Below are 21,099 nucleotides of genomic sequence, written 5' to 3' on the forward strand. Positions count from 1 at the left end.
GATTGGTTAGGAAGTGAGGAAAATTTAATGAGAAAAATATTGGACTTTGTTTGGCTGCAGAACAGATGGGTTATGCTGCAGAAGCCATTTATGTTCATTTGTAGGAGAAGGTCTACATGGAGCTGCACTAAATAACCTGCTGCATGTAATTCCATAACCACAGCACTTATCAGAACTGCTGTAACAAACTGTTTTCCAAGTAAATACTAAAAAGGCAACATTTTCTGCAGAAAATATTCATGTCCTCGCTGCGAAAAATTTGTAGTTGAAACATGAAAGAAGTTGAAATGTCAGTTAAAATGAGAATACTGAAAAAAGGTGAAGTTTAAGTTCCAATGGTGAGCACTGACAAACATATTGAAGTGTCAATTTAAGTGTAAGTGCTGAGTGAAGTTGAACTGAAAGCGCTAAAGGGAGTTGAAGATTCAGTTGAAGTTCAAGCACTGAAAGAAATTCATTCCACTTCAAGTATAGAAACTGAAAGAGGATGTCAGTTGAAGTGTTGGGCAGCAGCTTCAGTGATCCTTGTATCGTGTGAGCGGAGCTCTGTGTAGACGGCTGGATTGATTAAAATAGAAGCGTATCTGGTCCGACAGTTGCATGGCTGAAAGGCCTCCTGTGTAGATACGGCGGATCAGTCGACATGTCAGTCGATGTGTAATAACTGAAAGTATTTGAAGTGTAAGAGATGAAAGCGGTTGAAGTGTCAGTTAAAGAGTCAGAGAGAACTTGTGTGCCTTCTGTCTTGCTATTTTAAATGTGCTGTTATTCCTCTGTGATGCACTGAACAAACCTTTTTCACAGCAGACATTTTTATTTGTTATAACAGGAAAAGCACATAATTGATAACATTAATGGCGGCTGCAAAAAAGATGATGTTCATATATTGTGAAGCGGGGAAATATCTTTTTATTGTATACCAGCACATCCACAGCACTGACTGCATTTTTTGAATCCAAATCATAATGGCAGGTTTTTGTCGTGTGTGTGCTGGATCATCTTTTTTTGTGTAACCTCCCAGTGATTCCTGCTGTTCATATCCCCATTGTCTGTTAACAGGGAATGGACTGGGACGCTCTCCTGGCCAAAAAGGTGAAGCCTCCCTTCCTGCCGGTCATCAAGGCACCGAAGGACGTCAGTAACTTCGATGAGGAGTTCACTCGCCTCAAGCCAGTCCTCACCCTCCCGCGAACAACCTGCATCCTCACGGCCGAGCAGCAAGACATCTTTGCTGACTTTGACTTCTCTTTCATGAGCTGACCGAAGAGATTCGCCCTCAGTGCTGCCACATCATTGTGAAAGGCAGCTCCTGTTTATACGTACTTTTATTTGCCGTAAAGCTCTTATGAGTCAACAGAAGCTGAGAAACTACAGTCCTGCCTTTTTCACTTCCACAGTTCCACATTTCCAAGTGCACATAATCTCTTTTTAACATTTGTTGTCTGCCAAATAGATTTTGAACTGTTTCATGCTGACTGTTTGTCATCAAGCAATAAGATCAAAAGGCTGGACATTTACTATTTCCACTCTGTAGAAATGTCACCAGTGCAGTGATGAGGTTTTGCTTGTGAAATTTTCTTTTTACAAAAGGACATTGTACCAGTGATGTTCCAAACATCAGCACTGCCCTCTCAATCCAAAGTACTAAATTGTAAATTTTTGTGATCTTAATGAAGAGAATTGACTCAAGGCCAAAGTAGTGAACGTACCTTTTGCTGTTTAGTATAACCTTATGTCCATCTGTTGTTAACCTCTTGTATTGTTTTGGGATGTAATATACTGAAAATTGTTATTTTAAGTTCTTTCATAGATATTTCTCAGTCAATTCAACTGGATTTGGATTTAAAAAAATAATACTGTCATGAAGATTATACTTATATACAACAAACCAGCCAATATGTAAAGTGTAAACTACATGAAGGAAAATATTAATGAATAAATTGCTGGACTTTTAATGACCAGGAAACTCTTCTTGAAACATTTATTTATTCATGTATAGTTATTTCAAAGTAGTAAAAAAAACATTGCATGACAGTATTGCATATAATTCAGAAGTACACAACATGAATTAAATGTTAATTCATATGAACCAAAGCTCTCAGTGACAATGACTCCGTCCAACTGGAGGCAATATGCATTTTGTCCAACACTACTGATGTACATTAAATTCAACACCACATTTATTGCTGTCTTACAAGGTTACGCTTGCACAAGGAAAAGCTTAAATGGAAAAACCAAGCAATGTATTGCACTCAAAGCTCTTACCTACTGTACCACAGTTTTCTTCCAGAATTAAAATCAATTAAAACAGTCATACAAAAATCTAAAGACATTTTCTGGTTCAAAATAGTTTAAAAACTGTATACAATATAAAATGGCTTGAAATGCTGTCCATTGAAAGTCAAAGCATCCTGTACATCATGGTTGGATTAAATGCTAGGAACAATACAGTACAATTTTTCACACTATATTTCAAAATATTCATATTTCAATATTTGCAACAACAAAAAAATCGCAATTGTCTCATTTCAACTAACAGCTTTTTTCCAGCTAAAAGCTGTTGAAGCAAGTAGACCCTGTAGAACCTCTGTGCAGAATAAATAGATGCAGTTACAGCAATTTATCACATGAAACAAGAACAGAATGAAACTTTCTATGCTAAAAACAACAAACGTACCATTTCTTTTTTAAATTCTCCAGCTTGTTAATCGGGATCCAGTGAGTGAACAGAGAAAACATACCAACCAGAGATCTGGACTGTCTACACATGCTACTAAAACAAGTTTATTGTTTAACCAAATGATGGGGCGACTGTGGCTTAGTGGCAGAGCGGGTCGTCCACCAATCCGAAGGGCGGCGGTCCGATCCCGGTTCGAGACACCGAACCTGAGGTTGTGCCTCGTGTCCTTGTGCCTTCGGTGTGAGTGTGTGTGTGAACTTTGAACTGATGAGCAGTTGGCACCTGATGTGTGAAACGCTGTGAGTAGTTAAAAAAGACTAGAAAGGCGCTATATAAGTACAGTTTGTTTACCAATTGTTTATGCAATAGTTGACATGTATTAAAAGTAAACTTCAGAGTTAATTAAGTTACCATGTGTCATGGTAAGAACAGAATAACATAGTTTTTCAACATGTAATTACTGCCCACATGATTCAGTGGAGGAGGGTCAAGTGGGATGTGGGTACAAAGACCAAGCTTGAGTCAACAGGGCTTTATGACTAGCTTCACTCGGAGCCTTAAAATCGGCAGTAAAGTGCCTGCAGACAGTGAGGATAATTGCCTGTCTTAGGGAAATCGTATATACTTGTAAACAGTAGTTAGAATAAGGGCTGTAGTGCTGGTGACCTGTAACTAGGAGGAGGTACCTCGTTCTGGGGGCACACAAGACAATTTTTAGTCTGTTGACAACCACTCGGGGAGAGGAGGAAAAAAAATAACAAAACAGGAAATGTGGACTGCGACGACAACACAAGCAAGGAATCCACTGCAGTGCTGAAACACAGAGTAGAGATGTTCAGGAAGGGAAATGTTGCAGAGCTATGGCACAACAACACACGTGCCTCTATAAGAAGGTAAACTGCACACAAGGATAGTGTATCTCCCAACTTTGTGGTCAAATCCAGAAAGGTTGGTCATGAGTAAAATCCAGTCTTTTCAGTCTGTTAATACTTCATGTGTGTTCCTAGACTTGGTCGCTGCCCTCCCTGAAGTACACCTGTTCCCACACCACCGTGCCCCACACGCAGAAGAAACCCCAAAGGTTGTGGAAGGTGCCGCGGTCGAAGGGGTTTTCGTCGGCGCCGCAGTGTTTTAGGTAGGAGATGCGGTGGCGCGACATGAACTCCCAAGTGGTGGTGTTGAGAGAAACCAGGTAGAGGTGGGAGCCGAGCAGGAGCAGCACAATCAGCAAGAGCAGAGCCACCAGCACGGCCACGGCCAGCAGCACGCCGTTGGAACGCAGCCACAGCTGCCAGGTGGGCGCATAACTGAAACCCGTCCTGAGGAAACAAGCAGGAAACAAGCAATCCGTGGAGTTTTCGCAGCTGCAGCGTAAATCTGCCAGCAGAGATGATTGGTGACAGGAGGTTACTCACCAGGCAATGTGCAGCCCCCACAGCAGCACCAGCAGCTGGACGGCCAGGTAAAGCACAAACCAGCGGTGGTTCCTCTCACCGACACAGTTCTCAATCCAGGGGCAGTGATGGTCGTAACGCCGGACACAGTGCCGACACGTCTGGCAGTGCTTTGATCTCATTGGCTGCTGCTTGGAATAAAGGTCATTGTATTTAGAGAAACAAATGAAAATTTGAGAGCGATATAATGGTTGTTTCTGGTTAAACAAAAAGGATCTTACGGTTTAATAAAAAGGTCTATCTCTACAGGGATCCTTTCCATAATGTTGTCATGTTGCAGTTTTAGTGGACGTGGGCTACTCTGACGGGCGCATGTGTCCCCAAGGATTACGTTGCAGCCCGTTTCGTGGCTGCCGGTTGAGGCGTGGAGCCAGAATCTATCGGTGAATTAAGGATTCATTTCAACCAAACCAGCGTTGGTGATTGCTGGAACAGTGGAAAGACTAACACAGATGGTTTTGGTGAGTTTTATTTTGCTTCTGTCCAGTTTGAATGAAGTGTGCCTTACAATTTGAGAGGTAAAATGACTTTCAATGGAGTCTGGTGGGTCATAATGTCAGTTTGTTTTGGTCTGAGATGCTGGTGCTCTAGTACGACATTTAGTGGCAGTGAATGTCGCTCACAGCTCCTTTAACTTTAACCCTGCTGTTTTAACACCTTGGTTAACAGCCAGGCTTGATTTGAACTAGCCCTGGCCAGCGTTTAGGTTCAGGTTGAAATATGATCTGTACATAAACAGCTGCTTATGATTGAAAATAAATCTTACACAGCATCAGAAAACATCACATCTTAGATTAGATTTGGTTGCTGCCTAGTGTTAGTGTGTATTAAAACCAGGTTCTAATCTTGTGTGGCAGTAAAGTGCCTGCAGATAATGTGGACAGTTGCCTGTCTGAGGGAAATCATTAACAATTGTTAGAATACAGATGGTAACTAGGAGGAGGTACCTCGTTCTGGGGGCACACACACACACACACACACACACACGGGGAGAGGAGACATACAATCACTCCCTGTATACTGCTGCACACAGAGGCCCGACCTGCTCCTGTACCATGTGACGTTTTGTGTTCACTGGAGGGTGTAGGGGTGTGTGACGTAGAACTGAGCTTCTTGGCAACCATCTGTTATTCTATACCACTGAGGGATCCCAGAAGTACTGCAGAACCTCAAGTGTTACATTTCAGCCTGAGAGCTACACTGGCACCACAGAGAGATGATAAACTACAAACACCAAGTCCACAGACAATCAATCAATCGATCAATCAATCAATCAATCAATCAGTCCTGCAGGAAACTAGTTTTACAAAAACTCAAGGTCCTCTACTACATCTGACCTTCCTCTGTTATCACTTCAAACACATGACTGGCGTTCCATACTGTACTAGACAACTGAGCAAACGCTGTCCGCCGTCTGAGAGATGCGGTTGGGAAAAGGCTAGTAAGTGGACCTTGAGTTTAATTTATTTAGTTTTTTTGTCAAACTACTGTTTCCTAGGTCACGAATGAACTATACACACTATACATAAATACAGCATGTTGGAAGCATGAAATCAAGCAGAGAAAGTGACCGAAAAGAAATTCAAAACGCATGTGGTGACAAAAACACCAACAGACTTTGACAGGCCTTTGCTTCCGAAATCCTTTTTCTATCCGTGTTCATCTGTGTGAAAGAGTTGTCATCCTGAAATGGCAGCGTACCTGCAGCAGGCAGTGGCCACAGCGGCGCTGTCGCAGAGATTTGGTGCTGGGTGGGATCATGTCCTGCTGCTCCTCAGTCACTCCCAGCGTGAACTGGCACAACACACGAGACAAACATGTCAGGGAGGCTACGGCCCATCAGCTCAAGCTTTTATCATGACCTGCTGAGCGTGCTCGTTTGTCATTTACATTCCCACAAACCATTTTAAAATAACATCCCACAATCTACTTATTGTTTTTGTTCTCACTATTCTTTCTTATTTTTCTCCACTAAAAGACCAAGGCCTTGTTCAGACTGCCAGGCCAAATCTGTTTTTTGGCATATCCAGATTGATTTTAGAAAGCCTGGACAGCCAAAAACCACATGAAATGCAATGTTTGTAAATTAAAAAATAAATCCAAGCCACATTCGGAGGTGGTTTGAAATGCGATTCCAATCGGATTTCTGCAGACGCGTCTCAGTCCGGCCGCTCAAAACGGATTTCAGTGAGTCTGTTGCGTCACTCGCAACGCGACACTCAACGACGACATCAAACCCAGAGTGACGGAAGTGCGTCAGAGCGGCCGAGCAGAATCCCCGCTGCTGCTAGTCCTGCACTGCGACTTGACAATGCGATTGTTTGGAGGGCGAGATGATGGATCTCCGTTTCTCACCAGTGGACCTAGTTACTGACACCTACGTCGTTACCACAGCAACCAGATCTGATTGCAAATCACAGTGCGGACAGTCTGTCTTAAAGGTCTGATTTGAGAACCGAATCTGATTTGCCTGCAGTCTGAACAAAGTTGGCAGTGGGTTGCAAAGTCCACCCACTACTCAGGCACATATAATGACACTCATTGACCTCAAGGTGGCGCTGTACCAAGCAGGTTGACGTTTTCGCTTAGCGTCAAAATTCTTTAACATTTTAATCTCAATTCATCTGCATCTTTGCTCCACTGGTCTTCTGTTCTAAAAATGTCAAATTTTTCTACTTTTTCTCAAAATCCTATTTTCGACATCTCATCGTTTCAAAACCTAGGCAGGATCATCTGTGGACTTTGCTGATCTTAAGTTGTTAAAGAAATTTCAATGTCAATCCATTTCAATTATATAAGCCAATCAATGTTTTTTATCAAAATTGGTAATTTTCCAAAATGTGCAATAACTTATGAACGCGTTGCGATATCAGTTTTCACTAAGCTTACATATTAAAGCGCACTGCGCTTCACCTCTAGGGGGTGCCACAAACTCAAAAGGTTAATATCTCATAATCGGCTGCACGGATTTGTACGAAATTCGTTTGCACGATCTAGGGTCGTGACTCCATCGATTGCAACAAGTCTAAATTTCTAGATTTAGAGACTAGATATTAGAGCTGGGTATTTCCCGAATCGATTCGATTCCGATTCACAAGGTTCCGATTCGATTCAACTTCCGATTCGATTAGGGATATTTTAGTAACAATACCAAATTTGCCTGACCTGGGTGTTTTTTAGCTACCTAGCTAATGTCAATCAGCCTGTCATAGAAACAAAACCCACCCTTCACTCCAGCACTTCTCTGCCAGAAAAACCCTGCTAGGCTATCTGGACACAAGCCCTATCGGCGATAAAGCTTCACGCATCCATGGGAAAAGGCACATATTAACAGATCTGATTTTATGAATCGATATCGGTTAATTCAAATTTGAATCGGAAAATTGATTTTTTAAACCCAGCCCTACTAGATATCACGTTTCAAATGGTGTTATATGTCAGACGGTGAGTCCAGTGACATTCAGTGTCTTACTGTAATTAGTACTATATGCACGACATTTTCTATTTCGCCAAATGTTTGATCAAACTTCACCAAAGTATTTGACAATACAGCCGAAACCAGAAGAACGAGTGGTTTTGTTCAGAATGTTATAACCAACATTTGGACTGTTGCAAGCGTTTTAAATTGAAACAGACAAAAATAGTCCAGTTTTGCACATGTGATGTCACTGTGGGGAAACCATGTCTCCCCTGTGGTCTGGGGACTCAAAGGGCCAGGGTTCAAATCCCCACGTGTTCGAGTCCTACGCGCATGCGCTGTGCTTTGAAGTGCTCGTTGACGTCATATTAAACTGAAGGATGCCTGATGTGACCCCATCAAATTGTCTTTTTCTTCTCTGCTGAAGACCTAGGAACAAAGTCCACCCACTACTCAGGCACATATAATGACACCCAGTGACCTCAAGGTGGCGCTGTAATAATCAAGTTTACATTTTCACATTTATCTCGAAAACGGCTGGGCTTAGAGTCAAAATTCTTTCATCATTTTAATCTGTCAAGTCATCTGCATCTTTGCCCCACTGGTCTAAAAATGTCACATTTTTCCAAAATGTCCCAAAACTTAGCCAGGATCATCCACAGACTTCCCTGAGCCTAAGGTGTTAAAGGAATTTCAATACGTCAGTCTGTTTCAAGCCAATCAGCTTTTAGCAAAATAGCAACAACTGGAGTCACGTGAAGCTCGTCTTCACTGAAGGTCATAAGCTACATCAAATGTTTCTGAAAGTAGATTTCTATACCTCAACAGAGCAGCAGCATATAGTGACAACCACAGTTCATTGTTTTAAAGAAAATCAAGAGTTTTGCTTCTTGTCAAATAAGAAACAAGCGTCCAAATGCTTGCAGTCTGCGTGGCCCACAGGTCGGCCCGCACACACACTCCTGGGTGGTTTATCAGAACTGGTGTGTGGTGTGGTAACAGTTCAATCTTTGAATAACTGGCATATTACATACCCAAACATTACACTCCATTCTCCAAGATATTGTGAATTCCATTATCCAACACATTACTCCTCATATTCCATAAGTCCCTCCCCTGGCATACAGGTGTACTGACTGCAAAACAGGAGTGCATCAAATGCATGCAACACCTGCACTGCAACACAACACATCTGCAACGCCACGAGGAGGCAGTAGCTTAAAGCGGTCAGGGAGCCAGTCCTTTTAGAGAAAATGGCCAAAGACAACAAATAAAAGATTATACTCTTCGTTTGGTTAAGAGAAATGGTTGCAATGGTTAATATAATTTTTACACTTCCTTACACACACAGTTATCCCAAAACAAGTGTCCCAGACATTATCTGCCTTTTTCAACCAGCGACATCTATTCAACTGCCTTTACACATGTAATCAAGTGGGCTCCAATCCCAGTCAAACCATTATAGCTGCTTCTTTCACTCTTGATACCAACCATTTTGACAAGGATTTGTGATGTGCGTAATGACAGAAATAAACATTAGGATCATTAATCACCTGTAAATCGCTGTCATCAGACAAGATGAAGCCCGGGTCCATCAGAGAAACAGCGAAATAGAGCAAAACCGACACCAGCACCAGCAAGACGAAGAGCACAGGCTGGACGAGCTGGCCTGTCTCCTCCTGCTTCCTCAGCTCTTCAACCAAACACACAGGAGACTGTTTTAACTCAATAATACACAGTCAAGTCCTGCTGAGAGGTCCCAGGCACAGCCGGGACCCCAACGGCTGGCTCCTACCCAGGCAAGTTCATTTCATACATCATAGCTACTCAGTGTACATGCCAATCTGGAGCGTAGCTTTCTTCCTCTGCTAACATCAGTATATATGGAATTACCATTACACATCAAGTATTAGCTTGTCATTCCACATATTATATGATTTGAGCCTACAGCTAACGTTCCACACAGTGTAGTGCTATACTGTGCTATCATGTACAGGTGTGACAGGCTTACCTGTATCATGGAGGAAGAGTATCAACGTTATGACCCATGTCAGAATCACATGAGCTGTTCTTACCAGAAACCCTGAGCCAAAAACATTTTTGAACATGGTCCTAGCATGGTAGAGCATCCATCGCCATCTTCAGAGGACGGGACTGTCAGCGACAGGCAAATCAGTGTGTAAAGTTAGCTACTAGCTAATGCCAAAATTATATCCAACGCGCAAAAATAAACCACTAATGTTCCCGAAACCTCAAAAAGCGTCCTGTCAGTAAACTAGTTAGCTAACGTTAATGTCGTCAGAGAATTAACGGTGATATTGCTACAGTCTGCGCTAGCGGTACTCTTGCTAGCCTGCGGTGTTCACGTCGTTTGACATTGAAACATTAAATTAAATACAAGTCGAAAAACAGATTCATTGAATTTAAATGACTTATTATACAGGATTTAATAACTACACTGACTAAGATTCCAGTTATAACCGAAAACAAGCCGTCCGCTTCGTTTTAAAGCCTTTGTTTTTTTTTGTTGTCGTCCCTTTAGTCTCAGCTGTGATTGGCCAGCGTCGGTCACGAGACAGTTCGGGATATGGTGGCCGGGAGGGACATTATGCGCAAGCGAGCGCCTATACCTGCGGGATGTGTTGGTGTCCTAATGGCCCTAAAGCAGCTTAACTGGGGAGAGTGGAGGAATGTCCGTTGCGGATAACATACACAGCTTTTCCAGAGCGACAGATAATAGCATTAGTTTATCTGTAACAATCATGGATGTATTATAAGAATGCCAGAAAGCTAACGTCGATGATGACGAGCCTGAATGCGTGCTTCACAGCTCCAAAGCTGGGCTTTGCTCTGGAGCTTTACCATGACTTACTGTTCGGAAGGAAATATTCCTCAAAACGACTAAATCAGCACCCAGTTCACGTAATTTCTTTCAAAAATATCCTAAAATATTCTCATACGTATCCTGAAACAGTTGAAAATGAACTCTTGAACCTTTAAAGTTAAATAGGTAATAGAGTAGAATGAATTTACTAAAAAGAAAGGGAGAGGACACCAGCTGAGGGATTTTGATATTTTAATAAACAAAAAGTTTATATAAACTCATTGCCAGTCCCTTATTTGTCTTCAAGTGATCACATCACATGATGTGTGGCTCTCCCTCAACAAAGAGACATGAGAGGCATGAAATGGCAGTCTGATATGATTTTCTTCACATACAGTTCAAATATTCTTTTAAACAATTGTGCATTCTTGGGCTGAAAATCCACCCAGGGTTGCCATCTCTATTCTGTACTCCACTGTACTGGAATCTCTGCCGCCATCACAAAATCCTCTGTTAATATGAGAGATGCGACCGAGCCTGCAGCTCTTCGGCCCTTTTCTCATCCAGAATGAAGAGAGTCGGCAGTGTCCTCCCTTTCAGCAGCTGCTCCAGGCCCTGGCAGAGCAAGCGAGATGGAGGTTACGTTTAGTCGAGGGATCATTCTCAAGATAAGAAAAGGAAGATGACGACAGTGTATTTCTTACAAACGATTTTAAATGCAAGCTGAGAAAAGTGAAAACACGTTTTATTCAAGGAGCAACCTGTAACTGCTCTGTAGGTTTCACCAGTTTTACAATGTAACCCAACAACTAGCTTTGGCTCTTTGGTCTGTGTAAAGTGAAACTCTTTTCCAATATCCTTAATGTTTTTATTTGTTCATGTCCTCACCTCTCCAAAGTAGGAGACCCGTGGTGAAATCTCACAGAGTGCTGGAGGACTGTCCCCTGCTGATATACTATGGGAAAAAACACACACACATTTTTAGATTTCAAGGATAGATTCTGATTTTTTCCAGTCTACCTTAATACAACAAGCCCATATGCACAATGAAAATTTAGCAATTTAGCATGCAGACAAAATGCTGAACTATGCTTTTAATGTAATGTGATGAAATATAATTTGGATGAAATGAACCTTTAGAATAGATCTTTCTATTAGCATCTAAGGACAGAGGTTGGCGTATGCTGTGCAGATTGTAAAGCCTTTGAAGCAAATGTCAGATTTTGGGCTATATAATAAAATTGACTTGACTTTCTCACAGTGGACATTTGGCCACCATTAATGTTATTGGTTCCACCTGTGCTTTCCCTGCTAAGACAAGTCAAAATGTCCCAACCCACGTGGAGGACCTTTTTGTTACATTTTGACCAGGGTTAGGGTTCAAACTCTGACATTCTCTGTAGCTGCAGGGGGCATATAGGAACATTTTCCACTGACCTGGCTGTGGGAGAAAGGGTATTCCCATGTTCATCCGACAGCGTGGCTCCTGCAGCCGCGGCCCAGCGGCAGTGTTGAGCCAGCAGAGAGTTTCTGGCCGTGATCGGGCTGTCTGTGGCGGCTCCGTCCGCATTTTTCAGGGGGGAAAACTCATCCTCCCTCACAACCTCAAACACAACAAAGTTCCTTCCAAAGACAGATAGTAAATGTTTTAATTAGCTGTAATTTTATAGTAAAACAACAGATGCCGATAGCTGAAGACACAAATACAATAAATCAACAATACCTTGAGAATGGAAAGACATCAAAAACAAATTTCTCCATCTTTATGCCATTGGGTTCGGTGGGTTTGACTTGATTGCCACATGTGTCCACAAAGGGCACTTTCTTGATTGCAACATGTTGTTGAAGTTGGCCTTCAAATTTCCTGTTAAGATGAAAAAAATATTATGAAATGCAGGACCTAACAACATGCAGAGGAAGGTTATGTATAGGGTTTATCACTGGGGACCATCAATTTCCACAGCTGTGTCACGGAGATCTGGCCATTCATTTGTGTGTATTAGTTTTGGAGAACTTACTAGGGACCAAAGTGGTAATAAAGTGCAAACTTCGGTCCAGTGGTGGTGCTACAGGGTAAGTCCTGGAGTCACCAAAACCTTTAATAGTCATCTGCTGGGGACCTGAATATCCACAAAAAAAATGTATGCCAGTCTGGCCAGACAGATAGGACCATTTCACACCATCTGGCAGAATTTAGTGCTGAAGTTGCCACGAGTCTCCATTAATAGTCTACTGTTTTGTATATTCCCCCTTAATAACCCCAATGACAATCTGTATGAAAGGAAACAACAAAATAATTGAGTAAGAACTAAACAAATTAGGACATTATTAAGTCTGAAAGTCAACAGTTGAGAGCGGGCACAGAGAGCAGAGTTAGGTTTGTGTGCGAGTGAGGACAGAAATGTGAGTGTAACATGTTATAAGCCTGCAAGAGCAACTGTGTAACTACATTTGAGCCGGCCACAGGGCTTCTCTCGCTTATAATCATCAAAGCCGCTCGCTCTCACCTTACGGCAGTCTGAATCCCCCGAGCACAACTCAAAGTGAGCACCAATCCCATGTAAAACCAAAACAAACAATGATATTACCCCGTCTGTGGCACCTAACCATAAGCACACTGGTTTCTCCTTGAGGCGGACATTTTTGAAAACTTTTATTTTATTTATTTTTTTCACCTTTATTTATTCGGGGGAGAGCAAACCCTCTCAGTCTCAGGAACGTCCTGATCACATTCACACAGTTACAATTTCACACCTGGAAGCTGTCCAGTACAACCACAGTCTGATCCGCTGGCCTCTGAGCAGCTCCACTGGAGCAGTTGGGGTAAAGGGCCTTACTCAAGGGCCCCTCAGTGGTGGTAATGAGGGAGGGGCAAGCACTGCTATTTATTAAAACAGCTAAATGATTCCCTATAACACTAGTTTTTACCAACCTTACTAAAAGAGGAGGAAATAGTGCATCTGTTGGGGACTATTTTCAGCGGCGGATGAATCCACATGTGGTGCTGTAGTGAGTGTTTGGGGCAGCAGGACGGTGTGTGTGGGACTGAGTCAGAATAAACTACAGTGTGTGTGTTCATGGTGATGAAGGAACATGTCAGCCAGGGCAACAGAGTGGCTCGCTGATGTGTTTTCTATCGCTCAGAGGAAGAAGATCCATCAGGCTGTGTTCACACAACACTTGTTAGGATACATTCATTGTTGGGTTTTCATGGGATTTGTTGACAATATTAAAAAATATAGAATGTCACCAGACTTATCCAACTTTTTTAAGTCAGCATGGCAGAGAGAATTTCAGAGTCAGATGAATCTAAAGTAGTTTTCAGTGTTCAGGACCACTCCTAACCTGATTTTTGACATTTTTCATTAGCTAAGGTTTTAAAGCCTGGTGATTTGCTTAATATTAAAAAGGCCCATGGCATTAAATAAGCCTCTATATTTGGCACACTTGAACAGAATCCTTTCTAGCTAATTTCCACCGTACTTATAAGAAAATTATCACCAACCATGTCGTCTATATACTTCCGTGAACTGTCTCTCATCCTCTAGTCTGTAGTGTTTTTCACTCCCCTGCTGTGCCGTCGCAGGGATCCTACCAGCACATATGTGGCAGTAAAGGCTCTTACTCTGCTACGTCCTGCAGGAAAGCCCTGGTAAAGAAGTGGTTGCAGATGTTTCCAGCATTGTACACCAACTCCCCTCCAGGTCCTCGGAGCTCAGCTGTCTCTGGTTGGATCTCGCTGTACTCCACCACCTGGGAGACGCCTCGAACCCTGCACACCACACCCACTGGCTCTGCAGGGTACGCCTTCTCCACCACCTGTCACATGATAGAGGAGAAAGGCCAGATGGAAACAGGAGTCACAATTTGGGCTTTTTCTCCCCCCGGATTCATTTCATTCTTCCCTTGTGAGATGTATTGGTACAGAAAAGATTAAATAGTAAGCCTACTTTGAAAAGTCCTGTATCTGTTATAGTGCTTTATTTTCCTCAGTCAAATCAACTAGTACGCCCAAAAAATAAAACTAATTAACACATTGTATCCTGTTTTGTTTAATCTGTACACAATGTAAAAAGGATGCCTCCCCCAGCTCTGTATTTACTGCACATTCAATTCAATTTCATTTATATAGTGCCAATTCACAACAGACGTTTTCTCATTGCACTTTTCCTATAGAGCAGGTCTAGACCGTACTCTTTATATTATTAATTACAGAGACCCAACAAATGCCACCATGAGCAAGCACTTGGCGACAGTAGCAAGGAAAAACTTCCTTGTCCATGTCACATGACATGAGATATTAATCTTCTCATCTAACTCTCAGAAAGAAAGCAAATAGGCATATTTCCCAAAATGTTGAGCTATTCCCTCAATGGACTCTTTTATATCTACTGTATGATATTACTCTACCTTGGCTCCACAGTCAGCCCCTTTGCTCACACAGAACCCAATAAATACGGGGTCGGCCATCTTGACCAGGATGTTGTCCACACAGTACACATGCAGGTACTCCACTCCCCTTTTCTTCATGTCCTCCAGCACCTTGTGGTCCACCAATGCCTGGTACAGACCACCATTCCCATCTGACAGAGGATGAAGAGGTTTTGAAACATGGTTCATTACCTCAAACTATCCTGAGCACACATCAGTGGCAAGAGGTGAAAACAAAGTGATTTCACAGATATTTGTGTCTGGATCTTCTGAAGGAGCTGATGTGCACCGACCTGGGGCCATGGCTAGCTTCCCTTTAGCCTGCAGGATGACCTTTCCATCAAAGGTCACTGCTGGAATCATCCTTTGCTCAAACATAACGATGTTTGATGGCTCCAGACCAAAGTAGCCGTTCTCCTTGAAGAACTTCTCAGTGGGAGCCAGAGTGAACTCACTGGTCATTATGTACCTGAAGAGTTGCAATAGTCCGAGAGGTTTAAAATGTTAGATTTACCCTCTATAATGTTGGTGACATTATTTATCTTATAAACTTCTCTGAGCCTAATCACAGAGCCAAAAACAATCATGTTTGTATCACTTAACATTCCTTAAAGCGGCTAGAATCAATATTTTTGTATTAACAATGGATCACATGACTGCTTGTATGTGACAGGGGTCACTCGTAGTGACAAACCCACAAATAACTATCACCCCTCTGCAGTTCCCCTCAGCTCCACAGACCTTTATAGCATCAGCTCAGTGTTTTGGTTTTCTGGCTTACAGTCTCACTGCTCTCATCACCTTGTTTCCAGCAGCAGCAAAAAGCTCTGATAAACCGGCTGTGCGCTTCCTGCCCAGCACCAAACAGCAGACAGCTAACGTTAGCGACTAGCTGGTGAACACAGTGGAGCATTTCTGTCAGCAACTCCAGAAAGGCGGGTTTTGAGAAATGGAATGTGAGGGAAACACAGTATCAGCTTTTCATCTACCATTTGTTAATAATGACCTTGAAATCACCATCATTTATTAATTTACAATTTAATACATTTAAAAGTAGCTTAACCACACCAAATCGTGAATTCCACTAGAAACCGTAAGCTAGGCTAGTCAGCCTACATTTTAGCATGACTAGTGAAACAGTTTATTCTTTATGACAGTATTTAGCCACTACCTGATTTATGTGGGATAACAAACTAAATAGCCACAACGTTAGTTCATCAGAATTGATATATTTCAGTTACAAGAAACAGCTAGGGGGTAAAAAAGTAAATGCTAGCAGTGGCTATCTGCTAGCAAGCTTCAACGAAACTTGGCTCCCTTGCTTTAACTATCTGGTTTGGTTTTTAGCCGTTTTCTTTGAAATTATAGAAGTCTATGCCATAAAAAACTTTATATGTTACAACAAATGCCAACGAGTCGGGTTCTGGTCTCAACTTAACGTTGACAAAATATGTAGTTACTGCATTCTGGCTTTGTAGGGCAGATTTAGCAGCTGATGTTAAAGAGCCAGATTTTTTTTTACCTAAAAGGAGAGTTGAATGGAGAGTGAATATTGGATTTACATTTTCCTACTGAGCATAAACACGACATCAGATGAATGGTAATGTTGCTCTGTGTCAGCTGGGTGTGTAAATAAGCAACTGTTTGCTAACAAGTTCACTATAACGACTTTATAAGCTGTAAATTAAATGATAGTGTATTGTAGTCAAACATTTGGGAGTTCATGCCTCATGTCAGCATAAGCCTACAGTAGGCCCTACATGTTATCAGAGTAGTGGAGGAAGATGCATCACATAATCTTACCATGGAACGGTGCATTTTGAGCCATGCTTTCTGTCTGCCAGCTCCTGGATTTTGTGAATGCGCTCTGCCTGGATTTGATACAATGTTTTGCCGCTTGGTAGTCCAACGTTATACATCCCTTTGGGATACTGAACCCCAAGACGGGTCCCCTGACCGCCGGCCAAGAGTAGGACTCCAACTCGATTCTCTGAGATTTGCAGCAGCCCTGTTGAAATAGAGTGGTAGCGTGAGCAGCAGCAGGATGCGTGCAAGTGAACTTTACTGATTTGCAATCAAGGCCTTTAAACTTTACAACAACTGGCCAACAGAGCAAACTACACCTTTAGTCACACTGTTAAAACTTTCATAAAACTTTACAAGCTGGCATTTAACCTTGAACTTTTTACTGGTTTCATAATGCTGTGGTAGTTCACTAGTATAAAAAAGGAGATTACACATGATTTTGAATGTTTTAGATCAGTGGTTCCCAACCTTTTGGGCTCGTTACCCAACTCACAACCCCTCGTAACAGGTCACATATGAGCCTGGCGTTTCCCTTCTCAGATTATTTCATTTGAATAGTTTTTAGTTATGAAGAGATACATCTCTCTAGTATTTCAGAAGAAAAAGCAATGATTTGAGAAAAGTCAGAAAAAAACTTTTGTAGCAGAAATGTTTTTTCTTCTTCTTTACCTTTTTGTTAGTGACCCCTTAAATTTACCTTGAGCCCCAGGTTGGAAACCACTGTTTTAGCCAATTTGCTACTTCATCTTTCTGCTGACCATTTTTTAAAAGCAGTGTGGAGTGGAATCCAAATGTCCAAATGCACATTGGAGGAGTCTTAATACTGTCCAGTAGTGTGATGTGGCTGGTCATCCTGTAACTGCAGTTCAATTTCCTACTTTTTTGGAGGGGATTTTCCCTCCATTTGTCATTGTTTCTAGTCAGCGGGGTCTACAAAATTTTGATTCTTGATGATGTATCTTGAAGGTTGCATTGCAAAAAATGTTGTATGTTCTTTGTTGGGTCTGTTGACCATGACGTCTGCAGGATGTAATCAGTTTTGTGCCTTTATATACCTCCTGTTGGCCATTTGCCTGATAAGGTAAAAACATGGCCTTTTCAGTCCAATTAAGTTTTGGGAGTGTGCAGATACTGTCCATTTTTTCATTTTCCAAAGCATACGACAGTGTTTAAGATTTTAACAGCTTTCCGGGAAGCCATTCATTTCACTATGCTAGACTCAAAACTTCTCCTCCCTTGCTCCAATACACTGCAACTTTGATTTCACTGCGGTCTGCTCAGATAAACAATTTAAGTCAGTCAGGGGTGTGCTGAACTCAACCTTGCTGTTTGAGACTGAATCAGAAAGTCACCACATTTGGTGCTTGATTATTAAAAAACAAAAATGCCAAAACCACCTCAGTGTTCTCTCTCTCTCTCTCTCTCTCTCCTGTTTAAGTTATTAGTAACAGTCAACTTCTCTTTATTCTCTGTGAGTTCATCGCTCGTAGTGATGAACCCACAGTACGAAGATATTGAAAAAAAACATTGGTTTTGTGTCATTCAAACAGTAATTTATTAATTTTCCCTAAGTCAAACCGCAGCGGTTAAGAGCAAGGGCTAGGAGGTGAGCTAATTGCCCCCCTACTGCCAACACTGGGTGAATCTGAGTAAGAAAACGCTGCTGGATCCAGAGTGAATGTCTGTGCGGTGTATAGGTACTTGTTTGCTAACAAGTTCGCCATATCGGCCTGTATTTGGGATCTGCCTTTATTTGTTTGTGGCAACCACGCCCCCGGCCATTATATGAGACTTTTAATTGAGGAAATACGGTAGTTCCTTTAAATTAGCTGAATCAATTGTATTAGTGTTAATATCGGATTTTATTTTGATATAACTGCCAGCAGTGGTGCAATTGCAGCCAACACTTTGTTGAGAATTGTATAGTTCTTTTCACCAAGTGGGAGACGGATGTCGGTGTCAGAAATTAAGTCGGCTGGCGTGAGCAGTTTTTCCCCCATCAGCTGCTTGTATTTACGGTTTGAACAATATGATGTGAACGCAGCATTAGACCTTAATCATCCATATTAGTACACAGAGTTTGGTGACCTCATGTAATTCCCAGCATAGCCCCGCCCCCATATTTTAACCTTGAAAACAGCTGTGTAGGTGTGCAGGGCCTTTACATGGACTGGTCAAAGCGCTGATAGATTGCAATAATGGAAATTAGCATCACTACAAACTGTGATGGGACTGAGCGATTCACATTTATACTTTCTCATCATATTCATGTGAGTGTGCACTTCTTTCTTCAACTATGTCACGTGCTCTGTACATATATGTACACCATACTGATGTTGTACTTCGGATCTAAATTGAATATTTAGTTCTTGTGGCAACTGTGTGTTTTCTGTATTGAGGGAGATTTTTGTGTTTAAAAAAGCTTAATAAAAAACTGTCAAAAAAAGAAAGATAAAGCAAGAAGATAACAATAGTCCATCATAGGGAACATTATGTTTGCTTTTGTTGCAGAAATTTCCATTATGTGATATTGCAACTGTAAACACGGATTGCACCGTGTTGCTATACAGAGTTAACATAATGTTGAGAGCAATAAAAGCAGATATAATGTGATGGATTTTCAGGATGGATGGATTTCTCTCAAGCCAGTTTCAAGTAGCAACAAGCCTGTACTAACACTTTGGTATAGTTTGGGAAATGGTCAGCAGTAATTTGAAGTAGTCAGTGGAGCAAGAAGTACTGAGATATTTTACTTAAGTAAAAGTACCACCATGTAAAACACAAACAAAAAACCTCAGGTACAACAGGTAAAAGTCCTTCATTCAAAATCCTACTTAAGTACAAGTTCAGAAGTGTTTTCAGCTAAATGTACTTGTAGTATCAAAAGTAAAAGTACTTGTTCTGCAGAAATAAATGGCCCCTGTAAATGATTATTACATGACATTATTTGTTTTTTAATACTGATGCATCAATGTGCAACATTTTACTGATGGTGGTTGTGGTGGAGCTATTTTAACTACTCCAGTGGCTCTTTCCAGATAAAGAGGAGCAGGAAAGAAGTTCTGCAGCACAAATCTGTTTTCAGACTTTTCTCTAATCTTTGCTTTTTTGTGAAATATTGGATAGTTTGACCTCAAGTCACTATCACTATCCAAGTGGAGGAAAACCAACACTTCCCTCTGAAATGTAGTGAAGGAGAAGTATAAAGTAGTATAAACTGCTCAATTACAAGTACCTAAAAACTGTACTTTAGTACAGCACTTTGTTACTTTCCACCACTTAAAGTAGTGCAGTGACTGATGAAGGTTCATTTAAGTGCTTTATGGGGATACTGCAGCTAAATATGTTACATCTATAGGCGCATTACTGATAAGACCAACACGGAGGGAAACAAAAAAACACAAACTCCATGTTGTTACTCAGTAACCAACGCCATCTTCCTCTCACTAACCCTTACAGGTGACCAGAATTCCTCCAGACTCACCTTCCTGTTCCCAGTCTGCCAGAGACTTCCTGGCACTTTTCCTCGCGCTGCCGATGGACTCGGCAGGGACTGGCTCGATGTGTCGATCCAGGCTGGCGGACGGGGACGCTGCAGCCCTCGCAGCCCCTTCACAGTGATCCTTCAGTCCCTTCAGATCCAGCTGGGACAGCTCCGTGAGGAAAGTGTCCCTCTCCTCCTCACACAGCTCCGGCCAGAACTGCAGGACGTGAGCCTGCCCGGCGCTCTCCAAGCCCTGCTCCACTTGCTGCAAGGAAAGCATCGTGTGGGGGGACAAAGCAAACCGTGGAGCAGGAACTGAGATCAGGCGGGCTGCGTGTGAGTGTGACTGCGTGTCACCGACTCGTGACTGCAGCTCTCGGATCCAAACAAGGATCCTGTGCTGAAAGACTCAAATATAACAGGATATACTGCTGCAGCCAATGAGAGAAGTCTTTATGCTGTTTCCGGTTTACAGAAGCGGCCGAACACGTCCGAAATAGCTTTCAGAAAGCCGACGTTTGGACTGCTTCCTCTGAGTCAGCAACAAGTTCAAGAGAAAAGCTGTGCAGTCAGCATCTTTCCTCAGCTGACTGGACCTGACGTTAAAACCAGTCGACTGCTGCACAAAAGCCGCGTTTCCACCCAAAGTACGCGGACCTTTAAGGCCCAGGAACTACTTTTCAAGGAACTAAAAGGTTCCTTCAGCCCTTGCTGAAGACCCTTGAAGACTAAAGGCCCTTGAAGACTAAAGGCCCTTGAAGATTAGGCAAATTAGTGTCCACCCATTAGGTTACAGCCTACAAGAAGAAACTGTCTGGCTTACTGCTGAGAGGTTTATCAGCGTTCCTGTCTGTCCAGCCTTCAGCCGGTCCTATCTCTTGACGTTGTGATTTAATAAACGTGTCAGCAGTAAGCGAGACACTGTGAAAGCTAAATAAAGCACTCCTGTAACTTTACAGACGGTACGTCTGTAGTGACATGGTGTTTTCCGTTAGATGTCCG

The 21,099-nt window shown here is 42.1% G+C and overlaps 3 protein-coding genes across 5 annotated transcripts in view; 1 reads left to right on the top strand and 2 right to left on the bottom strand.

The window, feature by feature from the left end:
- Positions 1 to 1,971, top strand: part of pkn3 (protein kinase N3) — a 36,456-nt gene extending 34,485 nt beyond the window's left edge. For both annotated transcript variants that reach the window (XM_044175545.1, XM_044175544.1), the window contains exon 22: positions 1,060 to 1,971. In XM_044175545.1, the coding sequence (XP_044031480.1) occupies positions 1,060 to 1,260 (201 nt within the window). In that variant the 3' untranslated portion in view covers positions 1,261 to 1,971. The remainder of the gene's footprint in view (positions 1 to 1,059) is intronic.
- On the bottom strand, positions 1,968 to 10,122 carry zdhhc12b (zinc finger DHHC-type palmitoyltransferase 12b). Of its 2 annotated transcripts, XM_044175547.1 has the most exons (5): positions 9,564 to 10,120; positions 9,106 to 9,245; positions 5,836 to 5,928; positions 4,096 to 4,262; positions 1,968 to 3,999 (listed from the first exon to the last, which is right to left on the bottom strand). In XM_044175547.1, exons 1-5 carry the CDS (start codon positions 9,679 to 9,681, stop codon positions 3,684 to 3,686), a joined length of 834 nt encoding a protein of 277 aa, XP_044031482.1. In that variant the 5' UTR covers positions 9,682 to 10,120; the 3' UTR covers positions 1,968 to 3,683. The 2 variants fall into 2 exon arrangements, with proteins under 2 accessions (XP_044031482.1, XP_044031484.1); XM_044175549.1 differs by lacking the exon at positions 5,836 to 5,928 and having other exon boundaries at positions 9,564 to 10,122.
- A 489-nt stretch (positions 10,123 to 10,611) lies between these two features.
- Positions 10,612 to 21,099, bottom strand: uap1l1 (UDP-N-acetylglucosamine pyrophosphorylase 1, like 1). Its single transcript, XM_044175546.1, has 9 exons — positions 20,098 to 21,099; positions 16,611 to 16,815; positions 15,101 to 15,276; positions 14,787 to 14,959; positions 14,002 to 14,195; positions 12,100 to 12,240; positions 11,814 to 11,999; positions 11,265 to 11,331; positions 10,612 to 10,991 (listed from the first exon to the last, which is right to left on the bottom strand). Exons 1-9 carry the CDS (start codon positions 20,375 to 20,377, stop codon positions 10,890 to 10,892), a joined length of 1,524 nt encoding a protein of 507 aa, XP_044031481.1. The 5' UTR covers positions 20,378 to 21,099; the 3' UTR covers positions 10,612 to 10,889.

The sequence above is a fragment of the Siniperca chuatsi genome, linkage group LG18 (genome assembly GCF_020085105.1).
Source record: "Siniperca chuatsi isolate FFG_IHB_CAS linkage group LG18, ASM2008510v1, whole genome shotgun sequence".
Classification (NCBI taxonomy): Eukaryota; Metazoa; Chordata; class Actinopteri; order Centrarchiformes; family Sinipercidae; genus Siniperca; species Siniperca chuatsi.

What these genes read in the sequence shown, in the direction of transcription:
- zdhhc12b (XM_044175547.1), bottom strand. Translation starts at nt 9,681, where the DNA reads ATGCTCTACCATGCTAGGACCATGTTCAAAAATGTTTTTGGCTCAGGG. An exon ending in ACTCTTCCTCCATGATACAG is followed by an intron (nt 9,246 to 9,563) that starts GTAAGCCTGTCA and finishes GTTTGGTTGAAG; the next exon opens with AGCTGAGGAAGCAGGAGGAG. An exon ending in GTGGCCACTGCCTGCTGCAG is followed by an intron (nt 4,263 to 5,835) that starts GTACGCTGCCAT and finishes TATTCCAAGCAG; the next exon opens with CAGCCAATGAGATCAAAGCA.
- uap1l1 (XM_044175546.1), bottom strand. Translation starts at nt 20,377, where the DNA reads ATGCTTTCCTTGCAGCAAGTGGAGCAGGGCTTGGAGAGCGCCGGGCAG. An exon ending in GGGCTGACTGTGGAGCCAAG is followed by an intron (nt 14,196 to 14,786) that starts GTAGAGTAATAT and finishes ATCATGTGACAG; the next exon opens with GTGGTGGAGAAGGCGTACCC. An exon ending in GATGTCTTTCCATTCTCAAG is followed by an intron (nt 12,000 to 12,099) that starts GTATTGTTGATT and finishes TGTCTTTGGAAG; the next exon opens with GAACTTTGTTGTGTTTGAGG.